This window comes from Gobius niger (genome assembly GCF_951799975.1).
Source record: "Gobius niger genome assembly, chromosome: 16".
Taxonomy (NCBI): Eukaryota; Metazoa; Chordata; class Actinopteri; order Gobiiformes; family Gobiidae; genus Gobius; species Gobius niger.
The window spans coordinates 25,946,441-25,969,739 of NC_136867.1; the positions used below are offsets into that span (position 1 = coordinate 25,946,441).

Genomic DNA, 23,299 nt, shown 5'->3' on the forward strand with positions numbered 1-23,299 from the left:
ACTTTCAAAAAAGCATCACACTGTATCCCACTGTGTTGGTCGGCTCATAGGCGCCATCTGGTGGTGTAAAAGCATTGCAGCAGTGAGCCTGAAAAAAAGCAAACTCCGCTCATTTATTCTCGTTCAGAAATATGAACCAGGATTGAGCTGAGAGTGAGAATTTAGAGAGAGGAAAACTGCTCTGGATAATGAAAATAGAAACAATTGAATGATAATTAATGAGAGAAGTATCAGTGATGCAACCGTCTAAAAATGAAGTCACTGACCAAGAGTTAATGAAGGATAGTGCTTGTGGTAATAACAGGGCACCAAACATATCTTGGTTTTGTTTACTAGGGCAGTGGTTCCCAACGTTTTTTGTCTTTCGTAGCCCTTTAGCCTTTCAGTGGTCAACTGCGTACCCCCTACCTCAAGGGTGTTACAGTTTATTTAGAAAGTAATTACATAAAGGTGGTATTTGTAAGAAAAAGGACAATGTTGCAGTCAAAATAAACCTAAAATTCTCCCAAAGCAACACATGAAACACATGAAAAACATCTGAAAAAAAAAGCTTTTCCTATAAAAATTACGTTACATTTCCCCCTCTTTTCAATCTGAAATGGCTCCAAGTACCCCCTGCTAAGTCCTCGAGTACCTCCAGGGGTCCCCGTACCACTGGTTGGGAAACACTGTACTAGGGAATACCAAGTCAAATGACTAAACCATCATCGCCCATCATCTGACTCAAACTCACGACCCTGTGATTACTCACCGGACGCTCTCCTCACAGAGCTACGTGAACTGCATGACGATGTGCTTGCGTACTAGCCTACAGGGCGGCTGCTCGGCTCATTTAGCCCATCACTAAACCGGAATACCCAGAGGAAACCTACGCAGACACGGGGAGAACATGCAAACTCTGGTACTTACTGGTAATTGCCGGTACTTACCGCTGAGACAAACACGGTGAGGTATGAATCACAATCATAATGACTTACATAGGGGCAAATAAGTTCTAAGGGAAAGTCCATTGAAGCCAGGAACTTCCGGAGCCGGCGCCCACTTCCTTGTGGCTTCAGGAGGGAGTGGGCCACAATTAGTCCATTTTTAATTTACAGTCAGGCTTGGAACATTATTGTAATTTTGCTGGATTGGAACAAAGAAAATAATCTTTACCAGAGGATCCCAAAGTGGGGGTCGCAAGATGATTTTGAGACCATTGTTTATTTCTGACATTGAATTTGATGTATTTTTGATTGAAAACAGCATAAAGTGATAAAGCCAAATATGAAAACACAGTGTCCAGAGTAACACCATTAAACCAAATTGTCAATGTTTTGCACCTTAGATTATTATAAATGCTGATGACATTTTACAGAAGGGGGTCCCGAGTTGTTGCTGTGCAAATGTCGAGGCACGTGAGGTAAAACTAGCAGCTTTTTCCAAAACAAATGTCTTCTAAAAGAACCAGAAACAATCAACTTGGTAGAGATGATCTAAATGAGGCATAAAACAAGTATCTGGACGTTGCTGCCCTTTAGAAACGCGCCTTATTGTCTTACAAAAACACAAAGCAGAAGCAGAGTGTGGGAGGTGAGAAGAGAAAGCTATAGTGTATAATGTTGCTCATAATAATAAACAGACAAAGGCGAGACGTTCTGTTCAAGCAAACTTAAGCTGCTGAGTTTAAGATGACTTTATCACACACAGCGGTTCTGTATTGTTTACTTGAGATGGGGGCAGGTCAAGTGTCTATTGTTAATCTCATGTGGTTGAATAAAAAGGTGAAATCAGGCACTTTGGCAAATAATATTAAGATTCTGCAACGTCAAAAGATCCAGTGTTGTGTTCATTTTTCACCCAGATCTTGTATTGATGATGGAAGACTGTGACCAATGTGTAAAACCTTCTCCAGCACACCCCAAAGTTTCTCAATGGGGTTCAGATCTGGCTTCTGCGTTTGCTAATCCATCTCATGCTCCCTGAATCACTCTTTCCCAATCTTCCCCATTGTCATCTTGGAATATGCTCGTGCCATTGATGGAATAACCTGGTCGTTCAGCTGATCTCATTCTTTGGGCTCTTAAAGGAACAGGCCACCGTTTTTTCCATACTGAGATATGTTCTTACCTGAGCTTAGACGAGTTGTACCTGTCTGATCTTTCTGCCCGTGGAAGAGCTTGGTCGCTTCTTACTTCCCCCCCGTTTGGAGCCATAAGAATATGCTGAGAGGGGCCAAATGCTAACAACATCTATGGTCTTTTTGCATGACCGAGGGCACACAGTTCTTCCATACTGAGATATGTTCTTACAAGTTTCAAGTTCAATGGTTTTGTATAGCCCAATATCACAACAGAAGTCGCCTCACCGGGTTGCACCAAACATTAAGGCAAAAAAAAACAGAGCAATAAATATGACAATTAAAAGTTCAGGTGAATCCAGGCAAATATAATGTCCAATAGGAGGTGGCGACGAGCGGCGTGGGCGTCCCCTGTCCTTAGACTCTCCAGCACAGCAAGGAAAAACTCAAAAACCCGGCAGGAGAAAAGAGAAACCTTGGGGAGAACCACAGAAGGAGAGATCCACTCCCATGGACGCACGGGCTATAGAGACCCAGGGCTCAGGCTTACCTGAGTTTAGACAAGTTGATACGTACCTGTCTGGTCTTTGCGTGCCCGTGAAAGATCGTGGTAGCTTCCAAAATCACCCCCGTTTGGAGCTATAGGAATACATTGGGAGAGGCCAAATGCTAACAACGTCTTTGGTCGTTTTGCGTGACTGAGGGCACGCACAAGACCAGACAGGTACATATCAACTCGTCTAAGCTCAGGTAAGAACATATCTCAGTATGGAAAAACGGTGGCCTGTTCCTTTAATGTTGCTTAACCTGGATCTGCAGAAACAATTGATCGGCACCGTTTAGTTAAATCCACTTTGTTTGCAGGGGCGGACTGGGACTGAAAAACAGCCCTGGACTCTGACCAGCCTGGCCCAAATTACCACCCGCCTTAGCGGAGCGCATTTTCTCCAGTTCGGCTTTACCCAAATCTAAAAGCTTCTCGACTGGAGAGCAACAGTGTAACACCTCATTTGAAAGCTGAGACCTACAAAGTGATTGTAACGTTTTGTCAAGTCGCCGCATTTTTTGTCATAGTTTTGTTGTTTCTTCATTACTTTTTGTTGTGTTTTTGTCACTTTTTTTTCTTATGCTTTTGTGGCCTTTTCGTTGCTTTGTTGTCGTGTTTTTGTTGACTTTTCATCACATTTTTTGTCACTTTATTTGTTGCTCTTCTGGCACATTTCTGTTTTGTTTTCATCCTCGTTTTTGTCGCTATTTTGATGCTTTTCTTTTTAGCTTTTAGATTTGGGTAAAGCTCGGTTAAGGCGGGACCGGTGGCTCTAGAGCCAGTGGCCCCTCTGTGCTCTTCCAGAATGGACATATGGCCAGTCCGCCCCTGTTTGTTTGTAACCGAAACTGGTGAGATGTTGGCGGTGGCATACGGTGCAAAACGCTAATAGCGCCGCGGTGTATTTATGACGAGTGTGGGACGGTGTGTAGTGAGTAACAGGACATTTCAGGATCCGGGTACACTGTGCCCTTGACCCTCTCTTTCGCATCCTCTCCACCTTCTGAGAAAAGCTCCACTCATAACCGACGCGTACGGCCTTGGAAGAGGTCCTCCCCAGTTGTTGCAATCACCCTCTCTTTGTTCCTTTACGCATTCATTAAAACATCTCTGACTTCTGCACTGGGCTCTGCGTTCTGGTTCAGAGGTTCAGAAAAAACACCTAAAGCCACGTCTTATCACAAAACACCTCCACGATTTTGTAAGACCATCCCCTACATCCTTCAAATCTCGCATTTCCACGGACCTAGAAGGGATGATGTCACTGTATCCGTGGACGTATGCAGTGTTTTTGCGGGTGATTTTTTTTCTTTTTTTTCCCCTCTCCTTTTTTTTTTTTTTTTTTTTTTTTACCCCGGCGCTGTCGCTTTAAATCCTGCGCAGCGCCCGGGCCAGTGGGCAGTGCTTTCGGACGGGGACGGTTCTTCTTTGCGCCAGGAGCCAACACACACACACACAGGAGCAGCAGCAGCAGCAGCGGCGGCGGCGGCGGCACAAGCAGCGACGGACTGAATGAAATCCCCGCTGCTGGTGGTGGTGGTGGCGGTGGTGGTGGACACTCGGAGGCGGTGAGATGCACGCCGGGAGATACAGTACGCGCATCGGTGCGGGCGCGCGTTTGCAGCCGCGGAGAGAGCTCTGAAGCGCCGAGGCCTTTTTTTCTCTCTCTCGGAGGTGGCTGCTGGAATCGCGGGGGGAGAAGAGGAGGAGGAACGGCGAGCGCGGACAGTCGGGAGTCGGGACAGATTCCGTGGATGATAAAGAACTTCACGGGAGGAGGAGAGGAGGGGAGGGAGGGAGGGGGAAAGGAATTGCGCAAGATGGCAGCTCCACGCGAGATTTCTTGTGATTTTTAGAAAGGATTCAGACGTGCTTTTTTGCCTTTCTTTGTGGAGCATCGCGCAGGGGGGAGAGAGATTAGGGCGCAGGATGCACGCTGCCGCTGTCCAGGGTGTGCGCGCGGAGGGAGCAGCAGCAGCAGCAGGAGCAGCAGCAGCAGCAGCAGCAGAGGACACGGGGTTGTGTTAATGCTGCCTGGCTGGTCAGCTCGCGGCGGGGAGGACATCGACGGAATGCGCCCGGGCGTTTGCGCGCAAGGAGAACGCGGAGTGACCAGTGTGGGGGGAGTGGGACCGGTTTGTGTCGGAGCACGGTGCCCGGAGGGGGGGACGGCCTTCCTTGGGGGGGAAAGTGAACGCTTGAAATATCTCACTTATTGTGTCTGATGAGGCCTGGATGTGAGGGAGGGAAAGACAGTTCATCACAAGCCAAGCAGGAGCCGAGATTTGCGCGTTTGGCCCCAAGTAAGACTGATATTGTCACACGAAATAGCAAGGACTGTAGTGGATAAAGGCTGCCATTTTTTGGAATTCATCTAAAACGCACTCATTTGAAGCTCTTAATGTCTGTTGAGGGTGAGATTATCAAAATACTACAGCATAGGTGTTTTCCAAACCAGTAGGAAGCCAACAATGGTGCCTCAAGAACCCTTTTCCTCATAAGCCCATTCACAAAACGCCAATTCTAAACAGTGACCAGAGACATACATGGCTTTGCATTAGTTTACAAGCAACAACAAACAAAAACAAACTACCATGTCCGAGCCGCCCGGAGCCGCCGCTGCCGAGCCCCCGCTGGAGATCGACCCGGACTTCGAGCCCCAGAAGCGGCCGCGCTCCTGCACCTGGCCGCTGCCCCGTCCCGAGTCCGGGGCGAGCAAGGCGGCGGCGGGGGGGGCCAACGACACTGACGTCATCCCCGAGGAGGAGGACGACGAGGAAGAGGATGAAGGCTCTGCCCAGAAACGCGCCGCCAAGCCGCGGGAGGGGGGCCCCAGCTGCGGCGCGTCCCAGCCCCTGGAGGTGAAGCCGCGGGTGAAAAGCGAGGTGAGGAGCCCGCGGGGGAGGGGGGGGGGGGTTCAGGAACCAGAGGGACACGGCGCTTTTAAAAGTGCCTAAGAAGTGGGGAAATAGTAGCTGGTCTATTGACCCACATAAGTACAATATTCTGACCTTTGTCCTGGATTTGATTTGAGGAAAGTAGAAGAAACACGTGGGCTATTTTTTGCACTGAAATGAGGGGGAAACATCTGACAGCTCTTAAAGTTACACAACAAACCTACATGTTCTCCAAGTGCAAAAATACTTCTTCCACTGAGATTTTTTTCCGGCTTGGAGAATCAAACTTACTCTTAATTTGAGCAACTTTTAACTTATCATGATGTCATTGTCAAAATAATAATGCATTGGTTTTATGTACTGCTTTTCTGGACACTCAAAGATGCTTTACGTTGCACTGTTTGCAGTGTTAATTTCGTCGACTAAAATATTTAGTCTTAAATTTAGTCAAAGTGATATTTTTGACGACTAAAATTGGACTAAAACTAAATTAAAAGTTTTTCATGAGACTAAAACTATGACTAAAATGTCCAGATATTTCGGTCGACTAAAATAAGACTAAATAAAAATGAAAAGGAGAGACTAGAATCATCCAAACTTCTATTGACCGTCTGAAAGAGACTCAGATCATGTAAATTCACTGCCAAATGAACAGGTCTGTGTTTTATTCATGTGGGAGAAGCTCCATTAAGTCGAGGCTTGATTGAATATGATTATAATGAATATTATAAATGCAAAGTCGACTAAATTAGTCTTAAATTTAGTCGACTAAATTGACATGCAATTTCCGTCGACTAAAACTAGACTAAAATTGAAAAAATCATTTTAGACTAAAATTAAATTACATTTTAGTCAAAAGACTAAGACTAAAACTAAACTAAACTAAAATATGTTGTCAAAATGAACACTGACTGTTTGTTCACTCCATACTTGGTGGTGGTATGCCACTATAGTAGCCATAGCTGCCCTGGGGTAGACTGACAGAAGAGTGGCGACCAGTCTGCGCCATCGGCCCCTCTGGCCACCACCAACCAACTAAGCCGACCTTAAAGGGATAGTTCAGGATTTTTGACATAGGGCCCCATTTCCTAGTTATCCAGTGTTGTTGATTTCTGTAGATATATATTTTTTTGTAATTCAGGGTGTGTTAAAAACTATTCTGATTCCGAGCTGGTAGTAAGGAGCATGTTATGTTTTACAAGCAACAGTAGAATTCAACTTTATTTACTCTATAAGTTCAGTGAGAGGTGTTGCTGAAATTTTTCTGTTAATTTTTCCGTTTTTCATACATTTGATCTCAAAACCAGCCTGTTGTGTCCAATTAACTCTATATACAGTTTTTAATTTGAACATCCAAATTGATTACATAATTTAGCATTTGTGGGAAATAAAAAGTAGCCTATAGATTGCATTCTGTCATGTGATGTATTCAGTTTGTTCAGGGGTCGATACGACTCAATGGGAGAGACACCGTTTTGGAAAGAAATGTCCAAACAGAGACAATGTCTTGGCCTGTCACGATTACAAAATCTGAAGTTCGATATATCGAAGCAGGAAAACGTCACGATAAACAATATTAGTATCACATTAAAAAACGTTGGGTCGATGTATGAGTAGGGCTGGGCATCATGTGGATAGTTTCAGCTGTTACAGAGATATTAACCATAAACAGAGTCAAAAGTCTGCATTTTGACCGTTACCATAGTTTCCACAATTGAATTCTTGGCTGCACCAACTCAGTTTTACGTTTTCGGCTGTTTACAATGTTGTGACGTCATGTGAATGCAAACTATTGTATTTGAGCATTAAAAAAGTGTTAGATCTGACTTGTGTGTGAACCCTGACCTGAGCCCCTCCCTCTCTGCCTCAGGAGGACACGGCCGACGGCTCGCCCTCGTCGGTGCAGTTCTCGGCGTTGGCGCAGGGCTCCGCGGCGCAGCAGCTCAGGAAGTCGTCGGCGCGGAGGAACGCCTGGGGGAACTACTCGTACGCAGACCTCATCACCCAGGCCATCGAGAGCTCCCCCGAGAAGAGGCTGACCCTGTCCCAGATCTACGACTGGATGGTGCGCTCAGTGCCCTACTTCAAGGACAAAGGCGACAGCAACAGCTCGGCGGGATGGAAGGTGAGAAGGACCACACGCGGCTCCAGACTCAATACATTACACCATAAAGAGGATGGAGACGGTGAACTAGAGGAGGCCGATATATCGTCTACACGATAATACCGGGATTGATGTTTGGAAGATATGCAAATTCACAGTATCGAGTTTATGTCCAATGTCAAGAAATTGGGAAAAAATAGAGGTAAAAAGTTGGGGAAAATAAAATTCCTCTGGAATGTTTACAAATCTTATGAAATAGGAACATGTGTAAGTTATCAGAGACTACAGGGGGTTGGTGAAGACGGGGCCAGTCGGCAGCCAGGGGCTTGTTCTGTAGTTGATGAAGGTAGTGTCTCGCACCAGGAGCAAGTAGTGCGCTTCTCTTTGGTCCTCATGGCAGCGAGCAGACAATGCTGCAATACCACCCCCTGGTGGCTGAGGCAACTCCAAAACACCCTTGGTAAAACAGGGTTCCTATGTAGCTTTGGGCCTCTCTAGCACTGCTTTAAAGACTAGCTCCAAAGAATTTACTTTGGCGGCAGCAAAAATAATCAATGAGTCTATTGTTAAGTTCCTCTTCAAAACTCACGTATGGGAATATCCACACAGTTGTAGTAAGACAAAAAGAGGCCTAACTACAACTACATTAAAATAAATAAAAAATATTCACCTTATTCAGGAGGTTCGCGTGGACGCCGCCATGAATTGTGCCCGCCCCTTTTCTCCTATGTGTTAACATGGGACTGGAAAAGCCCACATAAAATCAGTCACTACACGAAAACAAAGCTGTTTTCAGGCCGCACAGAGAAACGCTGCAGTGTCGACATGTCGGTGCAAATGAACATGGGCCATTTTACACAAATCAATCGACTAAACATCAGATTTGAGCGGAGAATATTTTCCCTCGTTCTCCGTTAAAATGAACGGGCTTCGCGCTCGACCGGAAGTGTCTGGACAATGAAGCGCAGAGACAACGCAAAAAGTGGCAAAAGTGGGCGGGGCAGAATAAGGTGAATACTAATTACTAACCAATCTGCTGCAAAATGTCTGTCTATTGACCATCTATATACACTTCAAAAAGTAATTTAGAGGAAAATGCCTTGTACTCGTATCAGTATTCAGTACTGGAAAGTACTCAAATCAAAGTACTCGCACTCATATTGGTTTTCGAAAAAGTGGTATTGGTGCATCTTTAGTTTTTGTGCAGCAAGAGTCTAAGTTTAAGCCTAAATGTTTGATTAACAGGCTCTAGGGCACTGTGGCTCAGTTCCTGCCTTTTTGCTCTTTTAAGGAACATTTGAGCTCATTACAGTGAATGGGGCTGAATGGCTGTATATTGTATCTCGTGTATATTATATCTACGGTCTTGCACTTTGGTTGTGATCCATTCTTCCTCTGCTCCCTCTGGAGGTCGATACGTCTTTGTGCACAAATGAAGCCGTACCGGGAGGCTTATTGGCAATGCTGGCAGCCAAGGTGTACAAACCCTCAGGATTGTTTTCTGGTTTTCCTGTCGAGTCCAATTTGCTTTCACATTGCTTTTCCCCCATGCTGCCTCCGTTTATTTGAATGGACACAAATATTCAGTAATGATAAATACATTTGTGGCGTTAAACATGTATTACTGAGGCATTAAAAGCATTACATTTGACTTGCTACTCCCTGCACAAAGGCTGGTCAAGCAACACGGTGCAGCATTGACTGCCATTGACTGTAGCGCATCACTGTAAAGAGCCTGTCCCCGCGTCCCCCTGGGGTCTCATTACGCCTGAAACCTGCTGACTCTGTAGTTCAGAGCTCTACAAACAAACCTCCTGCTGCTCGCGTCTGAGGCTCCGTCCCGTTTCGCCCCAGCACCGCTCCAGTTTAAGGATTAGGATTCGAAACCAATTCATCTGCGAAGGATTTAGATCAGGGAGAAACCGCAGCGGAATAGGTTTGTAATCCCACAGGCCGGAGAGCGAGCGGCGCAGAGACAGCGAGAAAACGAACCAGGACTGTTCTTTTGGACGTTTGGACTCGGTCTCATTCACTGCTGTAGCGTTTGTCCATTGATACTCAGCAGCAGCTTTTTGTTGCAGGGGTGGATTAGTGAAAAAAAGATCCGATTCAACATGTGTGGATTTTCTCTTGTAAATTATAATGACAAAAGCACATTGTTTATATTGGGCAGTAAGATAGATAAGGTTATTCCTTCAATGGATTCTTCTTCCCTGACATTGTGAAAGAGTGGATCAGGGAGCATGAGATGGATTGGTCTCCACAGAGTCAATGATCTTGTTCAGGGGCTGCACTATCGTCCATTGAAGCACTTCCTCCAGTGGCTCCAGAGCACAGAGCTTTACACAACTCTGCTCTATTCAAGTCTCCTTCCACCTCTTAACCCCCACCTGAAGAGGGCACATTCTCTCCAGTTTGGCTTTACCCAAATCTAAAAGCTTTGTGGGGAAAAAAGGGTCAAAATAGCAACGAAAACGAGGATGAAAACGCAACTAAAAAGCGATGAGAAAGCCACAAAATATTACCAAAAACAACAAAAATGTGACATAAATGTGACAAAAACACGACCAAAAAACGGATGAAAAAGCCACAAAAAATTGCCAAAAACTCAAGAAAAATGTGATTAAAAAAAACCTGCTGGAAAAGCAACGAATACACAACTACAAAAATACAAAAACACAACAAAAAACTCTTAAAACACGGTGACATCACAACAAAAAAACGTTATGATCAGTTTTGAAGCTTTGGCTTTCGAAAGAGGCATTACACTGTTGCTCTCCTGTTGAGAAGCTTTTAGATTTGGGTAAAGCCGAACTGGAGAAAATGTGCTCAATTAAGAGAGTAAGAGGTTAAACATCTACACTATCATTTTGTGAATCCTTGAGGCTCGTCATGAATGCAAGTATAGTTTCAATATTCAATTCAATTCAACTTTATTACGGACTTGTGGTTCATTAAAAAAATGAAATAAAAGGTATCACTTTATTTTAGAGCTTAAAGGAACAGGCCACCGTTTTTCCATACTGAGATATGTTCTTACCAGAGCTTAAACGAGTTGATGCGTACCTGTCTGGTCTTTGTGTGTGCCCTCAGTCACGCAAAACTACCAAAGGTGTTGTTAGCATTTGGCCTCTCCCAGTGTATTCCTATGGCTCCAAACGGGGGTTTGAAGCTACCAAGCTCTTCCACAGGCACAAAGACCAGACAGGTGCGTATAAACTTATCTAAGCTCAGGTAAGAACATATCTCAGAATGGAAAACGGTGGTCTGTTCCTTTAAGGTTAGGTTTGGGGCTAGAATTATGTCTTACAGTTATGTAATACATTATCATTCCATTGTGTATCTAACCCATAGGTACAAGTTATTACACATTGATACAGAGCACATTAATGATGATGATGATGATGATGAATAATCTTTATTCGGACTATAAACAAAACATAAAAACACAAACTCATACGAACTCAAAATACAACCTGCCATGATTGTGGCAGTTGTGAGCTCAGTTTCAGACGTGCAACTCAATACATTTACATCTTAGTACAAACAATTTTGTTTTACCTTTTGCACATTTTAAATTAGGCTGTCCGAAAAGGAGTGGGGGGAAGTAAACACTTATTTATTCCCACCCCTTTTAAGTACTGTCAGTCTCTTTTCCTATTTACTTTTTAGGCTTCCTTAAAACATTACATTGTACTAAATTTGGTTAGGTACAATGTATCAAGGGTACTGTAGAATAAAGTGTTACCAAATAGGAGGACTAGACCAGTGGTTTTCAACTGGTGTTTCGCAGAACCGTTTTCGGTGGGTCGCAAGCAGAGGCGGGTTATACTCAGTTACATTTACTCAAGCACTTGCAAGAAGAATTCAATTCAATTCATTTTTTTATGTTTGAGCTTCTGAGTTCCAGAAAGTACCTAGGAACAGAGTTCAGCTCAGTCATCAAACCAAAGAAAGATGCATGCGCAGGTTAATAAGTAAATAAATAAATAACGTGGATATGATGCTCAAAAGGAGTAGGCAGAAGCTTAAGCTTGTTAGCGCCTACTCCCTTTTGTACTTAAAGGGAACAGGCCACCGTTTTTCCATACTGACATATGTTCTTACCTGAGTTTAGATGAGTTGATGTGTACCTGTCTGGTCTTTGTGCCCGTGGAAGAGCGTGGCTGCTTCCAACTTCACCCCCGTTTGGAGCCATGGGAATATACTGGGAGAGGCCAAATGCTGACAACATCTTTGGTCTTTGTGCGTGACTGAGGGCACACAGGTCTTCCATACTGAGATATGTTCTTACCTGAGTTTAGATGAGTTGATGTGTACCTGTCTGGTCTTTGTGCGTGCCCATATAAGGGCGGGGTCGCTTCTAACGTCACCCCCCTTTGGAGCCATATGAATATACTGGGAGAGGCCAAATGCTAGCAACATCTTTGGTCTTTGTGCGTGACTGAGGGCACGCACAGGTACACATCAACTCATCTAAGCTCAGGTAAGAACATATGTCAGTATGGAAAAACGGTGGCCTGTTCCCTTTAAGAAACAGATACATTCATTTACTTTGCATAATCAAGAAGATATGACACAGTTATTTTGTCCTATTCCAGTTACTCTTCAATCAGCAATAATAACATTAGAGCCATTCTGCTGATCCCAAGAGAAGAAATTGTTCTTCTTAGAGTAGTTTTGCCATACAGTACATTTGATCTGTTTCTTACTTGAGTAAAAATAATTGTTACTTTGTCCACTGTGAGTAAATATTTAAGCGGCAATTGGATTTTAGGAAGTGGATTGGAGTGAACGTGTGAGTGAGACGTCATAGTCCACACACGATGGTCCAGAGCGGAATCAAGCCCACGTCCTGAGTCCAGCCCCAAGTCCCAAGTCCCAATATCCGGGCGGTCGCCTCCCCGTCAGTGACTCAGTGAGACGGCGCAGAAGTCAAAGGTTCAAGTCTCAGCATGGGCACCGTTTTAAAAAGCTTAAGCTAATCCTCCGGTCGGGTCCGTGCCGTAAAATGTGCTGAGCTGGTGCCAGCGCAGAAGAAAAGGAGATAAAATGGGCAACGTCTTTATTGTCTGTCCCCGCAGAGGCAGACATTTTTATTTTTGCGAACGGGACCTTGTATTTTGTGCCTGAGGGGAGAGGAAGGCAGGGAGAGTTTTGTCGAAGCATCGGTCGATTACTTTTTACTGTCTATTTTTATTTATTGTCTCTTGCAATGGCTTCAGGATCATAAAAATGTTTTGAAACTATGCAGTGAAATGGGAAATACCAGGTTTTTAATGCTCAGACTTTAGCGTATGTCGTTTATTCGTCTGTGGTTTCTCGTCACTTAATCACATTGTTTTCTTTGTTTTCCTGATCCGCTAATTGTCTTTGCGCGGAGGCTTTACCCCGGGTTTGAAGTCAGCGCTCAGCCAATTAACCAACGTCAACGGTGTGACCAACTTTGCAACCCCTGCCAGTCGGGCTGAATGATATTGAAATAAGAGAATGATGTTATTGCGATATTCTACAAAACAGAATGATATGTTCCATTGTAATTAAACACAAATCATAAGTAGCCAAAACAAGGGTCAAGCTTGGAACTAAAACTGAACTTTTACATATTTATATTCACCGCATTGTTTGCTGACTTTGCAAAAAATGTGTCGATCTCAGTCAGATGAGACTTTAGTGATGTTGCTATATCAGGGCTGGACTGGCAGAAAAAATCGGCCCGGGACTTTTGGGTTAAGACCGGCCCTCTAAAAAAAAAAACAGTCATGTTCAATGCAATAGTCGAGGTGATGAGCAAAACAATGAGCAGCTAAAACAGTATAAGCTACGAATCGAGGACAATCGTTGCATGTATTATTTCTGCCGAATTCAAGCTAACACGTCATAGCACTCAACACTTTCATCTTGTCATTTATAACTTGAAGGATTTTTTGTAAAACTACTTAACAATCTTAAAATGTGCATTTCGTTAATGAAGTTCCACTCGTGACTGCAACACAAATATACTTCTCAAAACCAACCACATGATCCCACTGTAGATGAAGATGAAACGGTAAAACTCACCACGGAGTTATGGAGGTGTTGAGTGAAAATAGAAGTCCAAAAAAGGCCAAACATTGTAAATCCTTTCAATGGAAACTAGAAGATTTACAAACTGCGCGCACTGACGACGAGGGGCAAGACGGAGTCACCTGGCCAACTCCCAGCATGCACTTCTTTGCAAACATTTGTCTAAAATGTACAAAAAATAGAAGTCTAAGGTTCTGTGGGTCCTGGAGGGAGTTACAATAAACTATTTCCTCTTATATTCGCAATGTGAGGGGAATGTCCCAGAGGCCCATCGCTCATTATACGAGATTATCTGGGAACCATGACTCAAGGAAGCGCCACTAGAGGGGTATAAAAGGCGTCACATCCCACTAGTGAAGGAGTTGTGTAATTGCCTAAGTGTAATGATAGAACTTCTGATGGCTTTTCCCGTTAATTGTGGGCCGGTGTAAGGTAAAATGGGCCTTATCTCGGTCTGACCGGCCCAAAAGTACTTCGGCCCATCGGGAAAACTCCCGAATCTCCCGATGGCCAGTCCAGCCCTGTGCGATATATTCTACTTTCTTCAGCTAGTATCGCAATACAATATTTTTTGCAATATATTGTGCAGCCCTATTTGCCAGGTCACAATAATACATGGATGTATCGAGGAGACATTTGAGTGTTTTACAATATCAGCTATTGGCCGATCTAATGTCGATATCAGTGGAACCGTAACTTCTCAGGCCTCAGAGGAGCTGAGAAACATCACTGTGAAAATCGGTCACAAGTTTGTTCACCCATTTTTACACTTTCATAAAGTTCGTGTTGCAAACCTTTGCTTATAATTTGAGAAACATAAGAGATGGAGATGTTGTTTTTTTGTTGCTTTGTTGTTTCGAATGGAAATATTTCCATTGTGTGATTGGATTTTTTCATTCAAACTTGGCTGTAAATGCTGTTTAAGTGGCGCTAGCCCGCAGTTAGCTTTGCCCGTTAGCTTGTTAGCTTCTTCTTCGAGATTCTATTAGTGTGTATTGGTGACTCCGGTCCGGTGGCAGTCAAGTTGCAACTGTGGTTTTCTGGCCAGAGACACCAGGGGGAGATGAAAGACCCTCCAATCATCCCATTAACACTTGTATTACCCCCAAAGGGACTACAAAGGATTTATTAAGGTAAACAAGTTACTTAGTACTGCTTTAACGTGAGTCTGAAAGTCTAAGGGCCAGATATTGTGGCGGCGCACGGGGCGGCGCAGGCTCTTGGCGAATTATTTTCCGAGTGGCGGCGCTATATGTGCCATTCGCCTCCGCCACCTGTGAGGGGGCGTCACAAGAGGAGGCGACTGCACTGATGGAAACACGGCTGACATTCACTTCCTCGTTTACATTGCGCTGTCTTGCGTTCTTTCTTAAGCCTTAGGCTCTCACAGGTCAAACTAAAAACTTTACCCCATCGTGAGCTAAATGATGTCCACGTCTCGAGAGAAAAAGAGCTACAGCGTCCACTGTGGCGCGGATCGGCCCGCGTTCGGCGTGAACGCGAAGCAAAACAAAAGCACATGTTCACCCACACAACCACTCTCCTGGACGCGGAGTCGATCTGGTTGGAGGAAAATGTGTGTGTCTCCACCCACTTAAATGCGCTAAGTCTGGAGTGGCAAGATCACAAAGTGCTCCTACTGAGCGCAAAATGTCACGCTATCGTCTCCGTTTTGATGCACAAGATCGGGCCCTAAATGTTTCACAAATTTTACACAATTCACCACCTGGTCCTGCATTTTGATGTTAAAGGAACAGGCCACGGTTTTTGCATACTGAGATACGTTACTAATTATTAGTCAGTCACGCAAAAGGATGAAAGATGTTGTTAGCATTTAGCCTCTCCTCATCTCCTCTATGGAGGGGGTGAAGTTAGAAGCGACCAAGCTCTTTCACATTTCCCCTATTTAAATACAATTACGTGAGCAGCTACACGATCCAAGTCTAGTTACACACATTTAAACATGTCGATTTTCTAAGCGGATAAAAAGTGAACTATATTGGAGCACTTCGACTCCTAAGGTTATATTATGCATCAACTCATCTAAGCTCAGGTATGGAAAAACTGTGGCCTGTTCCTTTATTTATTTAATGTTATGTATTATTTTTGTAAAGTCCCTCCTTCCTGTATCTCAGCGTTGACCAATGAGACGAGCTTTTCCTGTGAACCAGCCTGTCCAATCAGGAGAGGAGGGGGAGGAGCTTGATCATTGAATCTTCTGTTCCTGCTCTGCTCATTTTGCAGAAGGGATTTCTGGCTAAAGAGGGGAAGAGGTCTTGAATAAATCAGCCCTATGCCTCTAATAAAGCGCCCCCTGCTGTCACAGTCCAACACTGACACATTTTACATACTTGTCAAGCACCTTTGAACTGCCTAAAGCCCGCCCTCGACGTAGCATAAGTGGAATTAATATGTTTGGATTAGTTTAAGTTTGCTCAGGACAAAGAGCCGCTACACACACACACACACACACAAATTTAAGATGGTCATTTTTTCCCCACACAATGTTCCCGAGATCTCCGCACATTCTGGGGCCAAGTATTAATGGACAGCGCTGTGGTTTGGAGCCTGTTTAAATCCGTACAGTGTTGGGAGAATCTCCAGGGAAATCCTCTGGAAATAGGTCGAGGTTTTAGGAGCGGAGGAAGTCTTTCGGATTATAATGCGCGGAGGAAAAAAAAATAAATTACAAAATCCTTTTAGATATCAAAGCATCGGATTATCCAAACACTTTCCCTTGAGCTCAGGGGGTTGACATGTTGCCAAATAATGCAGAGGTTATTGGTTCAAGCCCTGCTACTAATTCTGGCGATAGAAGCTGCCAGTGTCCTTCAGCAAGACTTCTCTTTGCAAAAACCCTGCCTGACCAAACGGAAATGCTGCACAAAAGAAGGTCACACGCGCTAATATTGTAGCGCCTTTAGCTTTGATTAGTATTGGATAATGTATTGGATAATGTTTCTAGTGCAAATAATGTGAAGCTGAACCTGAATTGACCTCACAAAGCTACGAACGGCTCATCTATCCTGCCTTTCTCACTCTGTTACTGTCACAGAGAGGAAACAGACGGAATCTTTGGAATTGCCCATATGTCATGTTCAAAGCCAGAGGGAAAACGAAAAGAAAAAGCTGAACTTTCTCTCATTTCTCCACCATTTCTATAACAAATGCTGAATTGTGAAGATATTTTTCTGCTCAAGAAAGCGGCAGAGACGTGGGGAGGAGCAAAGTGGTTCAAAAGCCCATGAAAATGGACAAGCTGCATATGCTAACGTTAGCATTGAGTGTGGTTTTTCGCTTCTACTGAACAATTTGCAGTGAAAAAACATCCATGTGGACCTGATTTTGGCTTGACTTTAATTGTGGGAGATAAATATGTTTATAGTTTATAGAAAACGGCTAAAAAGAGTGAAAAATTGTGTTTTCTTCCTCCTCGACTAGGCCACGCCCCCTTGTATGACACGTTGCCGTCTGTATCTATGGGGGACAGGACTGCACAAAAAGCAGCTAATATATATATAACCTATGATATCAGATAACCTAAGGATTATTAGCTAACATAATGAAATATATACAGTCTTCTGGCGACTGAAAGATGGCGTGTACATGTTTTAAACTTCCAGTGTGTGTGCTGGTGGCAAGTAGTGCTGCTCATACATTTGTTCAGTGTGATATCAGACATATTGATTGATTGAATATTTTATTTCGAGCTACACAACACAGACACAAAAGCGAGGAAAAAAATAAAAAAATAAATAACATTCTAGCTCGAAAAGGAGTGGGAAGAAGACAAGCTTATTGACTCCCATCCCCGTTCATGTACTTAAATAATAATGTGGTTGAAACAATAACAATGTTTAGTTCTTATTGTCTTACTAAACAATTAGGTTAAGTTGGTTACGCATTTACAACAAATGCAACAATGCCTTACATTAAAGGGACTAGGGAGTTTAGAAATGTTAAAATGATGTATTTTCCTCCCCCTACATGTTCCAGCCCTGTCCTATTGTGTAGAATGAGCTCAGACCTGTTCACCACAACTGCCTCTAAAATCCTGCATTGTCACTCAAAATTGTGTTAATTCGGGTCCGAATTGCCGTCATGCACAAGCTTAATATAGAAGGTGCAGTTACACGTATGACCTGAGGTGGCAGTAGTGAGTATAAAATGGCCAACTTGCATCCAGCCCCTTTAAGTCAACATTCACAGTATGTTACACTTTATAACAAGTGGATGATTTTTGTTTCGTATGCCTAATTTATTACCATGTTAGCATTACTGTTATTCATCATCATCATCACAACCCATATATTACTGAGTTACTTCCTGGTCCAAACTGCTGAGAGTTACACTGATAAACACAGCACAAAAGCAGCTTTATGTAAAAGGCCAAAAACTGTTTTACACCTAATTCGAACAATATACTCACCATTTCTCCTGGTGAAATGGAGATATTTTTACATCTAAAATAAGCCTTCATTGAAAAGCATAATGAAAATCCAGAGTAAATGTAATATTTCTTTGTGATCAGATGTTTAAAAATAGCCTTATAGTCGGCTCTACAGCAGGTTAAAATCAGCTAAATCCCATCATAGTGAATAAGGCTAAGACCCGGAAGTAGAGGGATGACATCATCACTTTACAAACGTATAGCTGTGCCGTTTTGACCGCAAAACTCTACTGTATTTTGCCCCTCTTTCCTGCCTCCCGTATTAGTTTTATACTGTACATTTCTCCTATCATCTGCTCCTCCAAACTGAACTCACTAGCCTCGCGAGAACTGCCACCTGCAGAGGCCTGAGTGGCATAGAGGTTGCATAGCTGTCAAGTCTCCCGTTTGGGCGGGAAACTACTGTATTTTGACCCGTCTTGGAGTTTGGTTGGGCCGTAAAATTTTGGTGCTGCTGGACAAAAAGGCAATTTGATTTTATTGTGTACTTTCAAACTTCCAGAGATTGATATTGATCAGTTTCTGCTGACTTTAAGTCCATGGAAAGCCGTCTGTTGTCCCCAGTATGACAGCGGTAAATCAACAGACCGCCTGAAAAATCAAATATCTTTTCATCAATAAAAGTAAATCAGAGTGGTGGACTGAGTTTGACTTGAGTTCTTCTCTTTACTTTGTTCCTGCAGAACTCGATCCGTCACAACCTGTCGCTCCACAGCCGCTTCGTCAAAGTGCAGAACGAGGGCACGGGGAAGAGCTCGTGGTGGATGGTGAACCCGGAGGGCGGCAAAGGCGGCAAAGCTCCCCGCCGCCGCGCCGTCTCCATGGACAACAGCAAGTACATCAAGGGCGCGCGGGGCCGGGCCACCAAGAAGAAGGCGTCCCTGCAGGCGGCGCAGGACGGCAGCTCGGAAAGCTCCTCCAGCCTGTCCAAGTGGACGGGCAGCCCCACGTCCCGCAGCAGCGACGAGCTCGACGCCTGGACCGACTTCAGGTCCAGGACCAACTCCAACGCGAGCACCCTCAGCGGACGACTGTCTCCCATCCTGGCCAACCTCGAGCTGGACGAGGTTCATGTCTGCTTTTTTCACATAATAATGATCAAGATAAAGCATGAGGATTGTGACGGAGCTTTACACTGACACAGGATTCAGATTTTCTTTTTTTACTCTGTAGCAGTGTGACATAATTTAAAGCCATGTTATTCCATTTTGAGCTTTTCTTTTACTGCTGAAGTGCTTTAATGTGCAATTCCTGGATGTAGTTTAGAAGTGTCCCCTGCATCTAATTCATTGTGCAATCGTACAACAAAATTATGTCAATGTGTTGGATTAATCCTGAGCCGCTGGGACTGAACGCGGCGCCAATGTGGGCCAACCTGACCAGCATGTTTTTGGAGGCAGGGGAAACCCGAGTAATAATAATAATAATAATAATGATAGTAATGCATTGGTTTTATACAGCGCTTCTCTGGACACTCAAAGACGCTTTACATTGCACTATTCGTTCACTCCATACTCGGTGGTGGTAAGTTACTATTGTAGCCACAGCTGCCCTGGGGAAGCGAGGCAACCAGTCTGTGCCATCGGCCCCTCCGACCACCACCAACCACTCACTCACTCACTCACTACATTCGCCCAGGCTTCCTGGTGTTAACAAACGGTCTCCCATCCAAGTCCTGCCAGGCCCTTCCCTGCTGAGCTTCCGAGGTCTGACGGGATTGGGCAGAGCAAAGGCGGTGTGGCCATGAGTACTGCCTTCAATTCAATTCAATTCATTATTGGCAAACCCCTTGAGATGACATATCTCGTTTGCAAGGGGGACCAAAACATAAAACATGTACAACACATAATTTCACAAACATGTAATACAACACACAACATAATAGACATAATACAGAGAAACAAAAAAGGCAAACACTAAACACAGGACAATCTTGCTCACACAACCCTTTCTCAGTCATCTAAAAATAGAACTACAAGCAGTGTTGGGGAGCAACTAAATACATGTATTTAGAATACTAATTTTGAGTAACGGGTAAAGTTATGTTTTCATTTGAGAGTATTTAGAATAGTACTTTCTAAATATCAAGGAAATACATCTCTCATTCAATTTTAGCTCCATATCGCCCAACATTATACGCCAGGGGCGGACTGGCCATAGGTCCATTCTGGAGGAGCACAGAAGGGCTGCTGGCTTGAGGGCCATCAGCCTGTAAGGGGGTTCTGCTGCCCGGCCTTGCAATTGCACAGCAAAGCAGCAAAAAAATATGAAAAAAATCTCTATTCTATTTGTTTAACTGGTCTGTTGTTCATTGGTCACACAATTGCGCAATAAAAATTAGGCTTATTGTAAATTGATGTCAAAATATGTCTTTGTGGACGAGTGTGTTTACACTAACTTGGGCCGGGCTGTTAGAGTCCAGGGCCATTTTTTAGTCCCAGTCCGCCCCTGGTATACGCCATATATATACATAAATATAACGATAATCAATTTGATCGTATTCAAAAAGTATTCAGAATACAGTATTCAGGAGACAAAGTAACGGATTACGTCACTAAATACATTTTAAGGCGTGTTCTGTATTCAGTAACTTAATACAATTTCAAAGTAATCTCCCCAGCCTTCAGTCTCCTCTGCACCGTCTCCTGGGTTTGTCCCTGTTTCAGAGCGTGGCGTCCTGCACTGGTCAGCTCCTCCACCTCCTCATTCTTCCTCCTCCTGCGCAGCTCACTCCGCTCCCACCACCTCCTCTCGCTCCTTCTCATCTTCATCTTTCTCCTTCACCTTCTCCTCTTGCTCTGATGCCATTCTTCACCTGAGGTTCAAATGTGAAACTCCACCTTCCAGTGCCCAAAGTGCCCCAAAAAAAAAAATTCTTCATTGATTAGATTCTGTTTAATATTACGATTATCTTTCCTCAGGTGCCAGATGACGACCCCTTATCGCCGATGCTTTACTCCAGCCCCAGCAGCATGTCGCCCTCTACTGGTCCGACCGGGCTGTCCGACCTCGGCACCATGAACCTAAACGACGGCTTGTCCGACAACCTCATGGACGACCTCCTGGACAACATCAGCCTGACGGCGTCGCAGCAGCCGCCTCCCGGGGAAGAAGACGGCAGTCCGAACGGGGCGGGGCAAGTCTTCACCTTCACCTGCGGCAGCCCGTCCGGCAGCTACGGCCCCGGGAACCTCTTCAGCCCGACGTCCATCACCAGTCTGCGGCAGTCCCCCATGCAGACCATCCAGGAGAACAAGCCGGCCACCTTCTCCACGCACTTCGGCGAGGGCCTGCAGGACATGCTGGCGTCTCTGGACTCCCCGGGCAACGTGCTGCTCACCCAGTCCGACCCGCTCATGTCGCAGGCCAGCAACGCGGTCGCCCTGCAGAACTCGCGCCGCAACGCCATGCTGCTGCGCAAAGATCACCTGAATCACGGAGGCCAAACGCAAAGCTCCGCGGTGCCTGTGGGCTGGCAAGCTGGCTTGTCGCCCTCCGCCGAAAGTGACCCCAAGCAGCGGCTGAAGTCGCCCACCAAAATGGCCTCCGCCGCCGCGCCCCTGCAGCTCATCTCGGGGCTGTCCCAGGATCGGTTCGCGGGCGGCGACCTGGAGCTGGACGTGTTTAACGAGTGCGACATGGACTCGATCATTCGCAACGAGCTCATGGACGCGGACTGCCTGGACCTGAGCTTCGACCCCGCCCCCAACAGGAAGTCCGGGGGGCTGTCGGGGTCGAAGCAGACGTCGCCTCAGAGCTGGGTGCCAAGCTGAGAAGCATGTTCAAAAAAAATCTCTAGCGATGATGAGTGGCGTGCGTGTACATTAGGAGTAACGGATATAACGCAGCGAGCCGGGCCAGTTCCTCCTGAATTATCCTCCTTTCGTAAGAAAAAGTTAAAATGGTACAAAGTTGCTCTCAAAATGGCTTCTTCTAATTGTTTCGTTTAGACCAGTAAGAAAATAATCATTAACTTATCAAATAAATTGAGTTTGCCAGTTTTTCCATGAAACAAAAATACGTAACTTTAGCATCTTGTTAGCTAACTGTTGTAGCATTATCCGTATTGTTTACATACGCGTTTATCTAGGTGGAAACATACAAATAAAAAGGAGAAGCAGCGTTCTAACGTATGCGGAGAATTAGCAAGCAGGCTAATCCGGGATACTTTTCAAAGTCCGTTAGCTTGCTCGACGTGTTTTTCCTTTAGCCGTTAGCATTAGCCGTTCTGTTTACATACGTGTTTATGTAGGTGGAAACATACAAATAAAAATGAGAAGCAGCGTTCTAACATATGCGGAGAATTAGCAAGTAGGCTAATCCGGGATACGTTTCAGAGTCAACGTGTTTTTCCTTTAGCCGTTAGCATTGCCACTAAACACTGCGAATTAAGAACGATCCAAATGTTTTCAGCTGCTGCTGTTTTCAACCATGGACCACATTTTGGTCAAAGCCTCGTTAGAAATCATTAGTGAATGTACAGATCTTTTGAGATTTTCTAAAAGTGTCGTCTAAGCTAAATGCTAACTCTAATTTAGCCTCAGTTTCAGCCTTTTGTGGCTCGGATACACATCGAGTGGCCACTAAACATGATCTTTAAATATTACTACTATTATTCACAAAATACTTTTTAGACTACTTTTATGGAGCAAATATAATGTTATCCTACAAAAAGAAATAGGTATAGCTCCTTTAAAGTAGGGATGGGCGACACCCCTTTTTTTGGAATCGATACGATACCGATACTTTTGGAGTCATTTTTGTCGATACCTATATTGGTAATGTTATATGGGTGAATGTATTTCAATCAATATACATTTCTAAAACTGGTTGTTTTATATAAATAAAAGGTAAATTATAATTATATTACTTTAACTGGTTTATTAAACAACGTTAATGTGAAATTAAATACATAAAGTTTAAAATTAATACTTTAATGGCAAACAGACTCTAGACCAGAATGATGTGGCTCAGTTCAATCTTCTGCTGCTGTGGACTGTTTTGGCTCAGAACAAAGATGTAAAAAGTCCTTTTATGTTTAAAATTGCTGCCACACCTTCTTTTTACATATGCAAATTAGTATCAATATTTTTGCCCAATATCGATACTTACAAAATAGCCGTTTTGGCATCTCTACTTTAAAGCAAACACCTTAAATTAGTAAAAAAAAATGTTA

The 23,299-nt window shown here is 44.2% G+C and overlaps 1 protein-coding gene across 1 annotated transcript; it reads left to right on the forward strand.

Moving 5' to 3' along the window:
* The first annotated feature begins 5,029 nt into the window (after nucleotides 1–5,029).
* foxo3a (forkhead box O3A) lies at nucleotides 5,030–22,066 on the forward strand. The gene is made up of 4 exons (XM_079573491.1): nucleotides 5,030–5,491; nucleotides 7,374–7,628; nucleotides 18,807–19,190; nucleotides 21,045–22,066. Exons 1-4 carry the CDS (start codon nucleotides 5,201–5,203, stop codon nucleotides 21,894–21,896), a joined length of 1,782 nt encoding a protein of 593 aa, XP_079429617.1. The 5' UTR covers nucleotides 5,030–5,200; the 3' UTR covers nucleotides 21,897–22,066.
* Nucleotides 22,067–23,299: the final 1,233 nt, after the last annotated feature.

Coding starts and splice junctions, on each gene's coding strand:
- foxo3a (XM_079573491.1), top strand. CDS start 5,201: ATGTCCGAGCCGCCCGGAGCCGCCGCTGCCGAGCCCCCGCTGGAGATC. Junction 5,492..7,373: donor AGCCGCGGGTGAAAAGCGAG/GTGAGGAGCCCG, acceptor TCTCTGCCTCAG/GAGGACACGGCCGACGGCTC. Junction 7,629..18,806: donor ACAGCTCGGCGGGATGGAAG/GTGAGAAGGACC, acceptor TTGTTCCTGCAG/AACTCGATCCGTCACAACCT.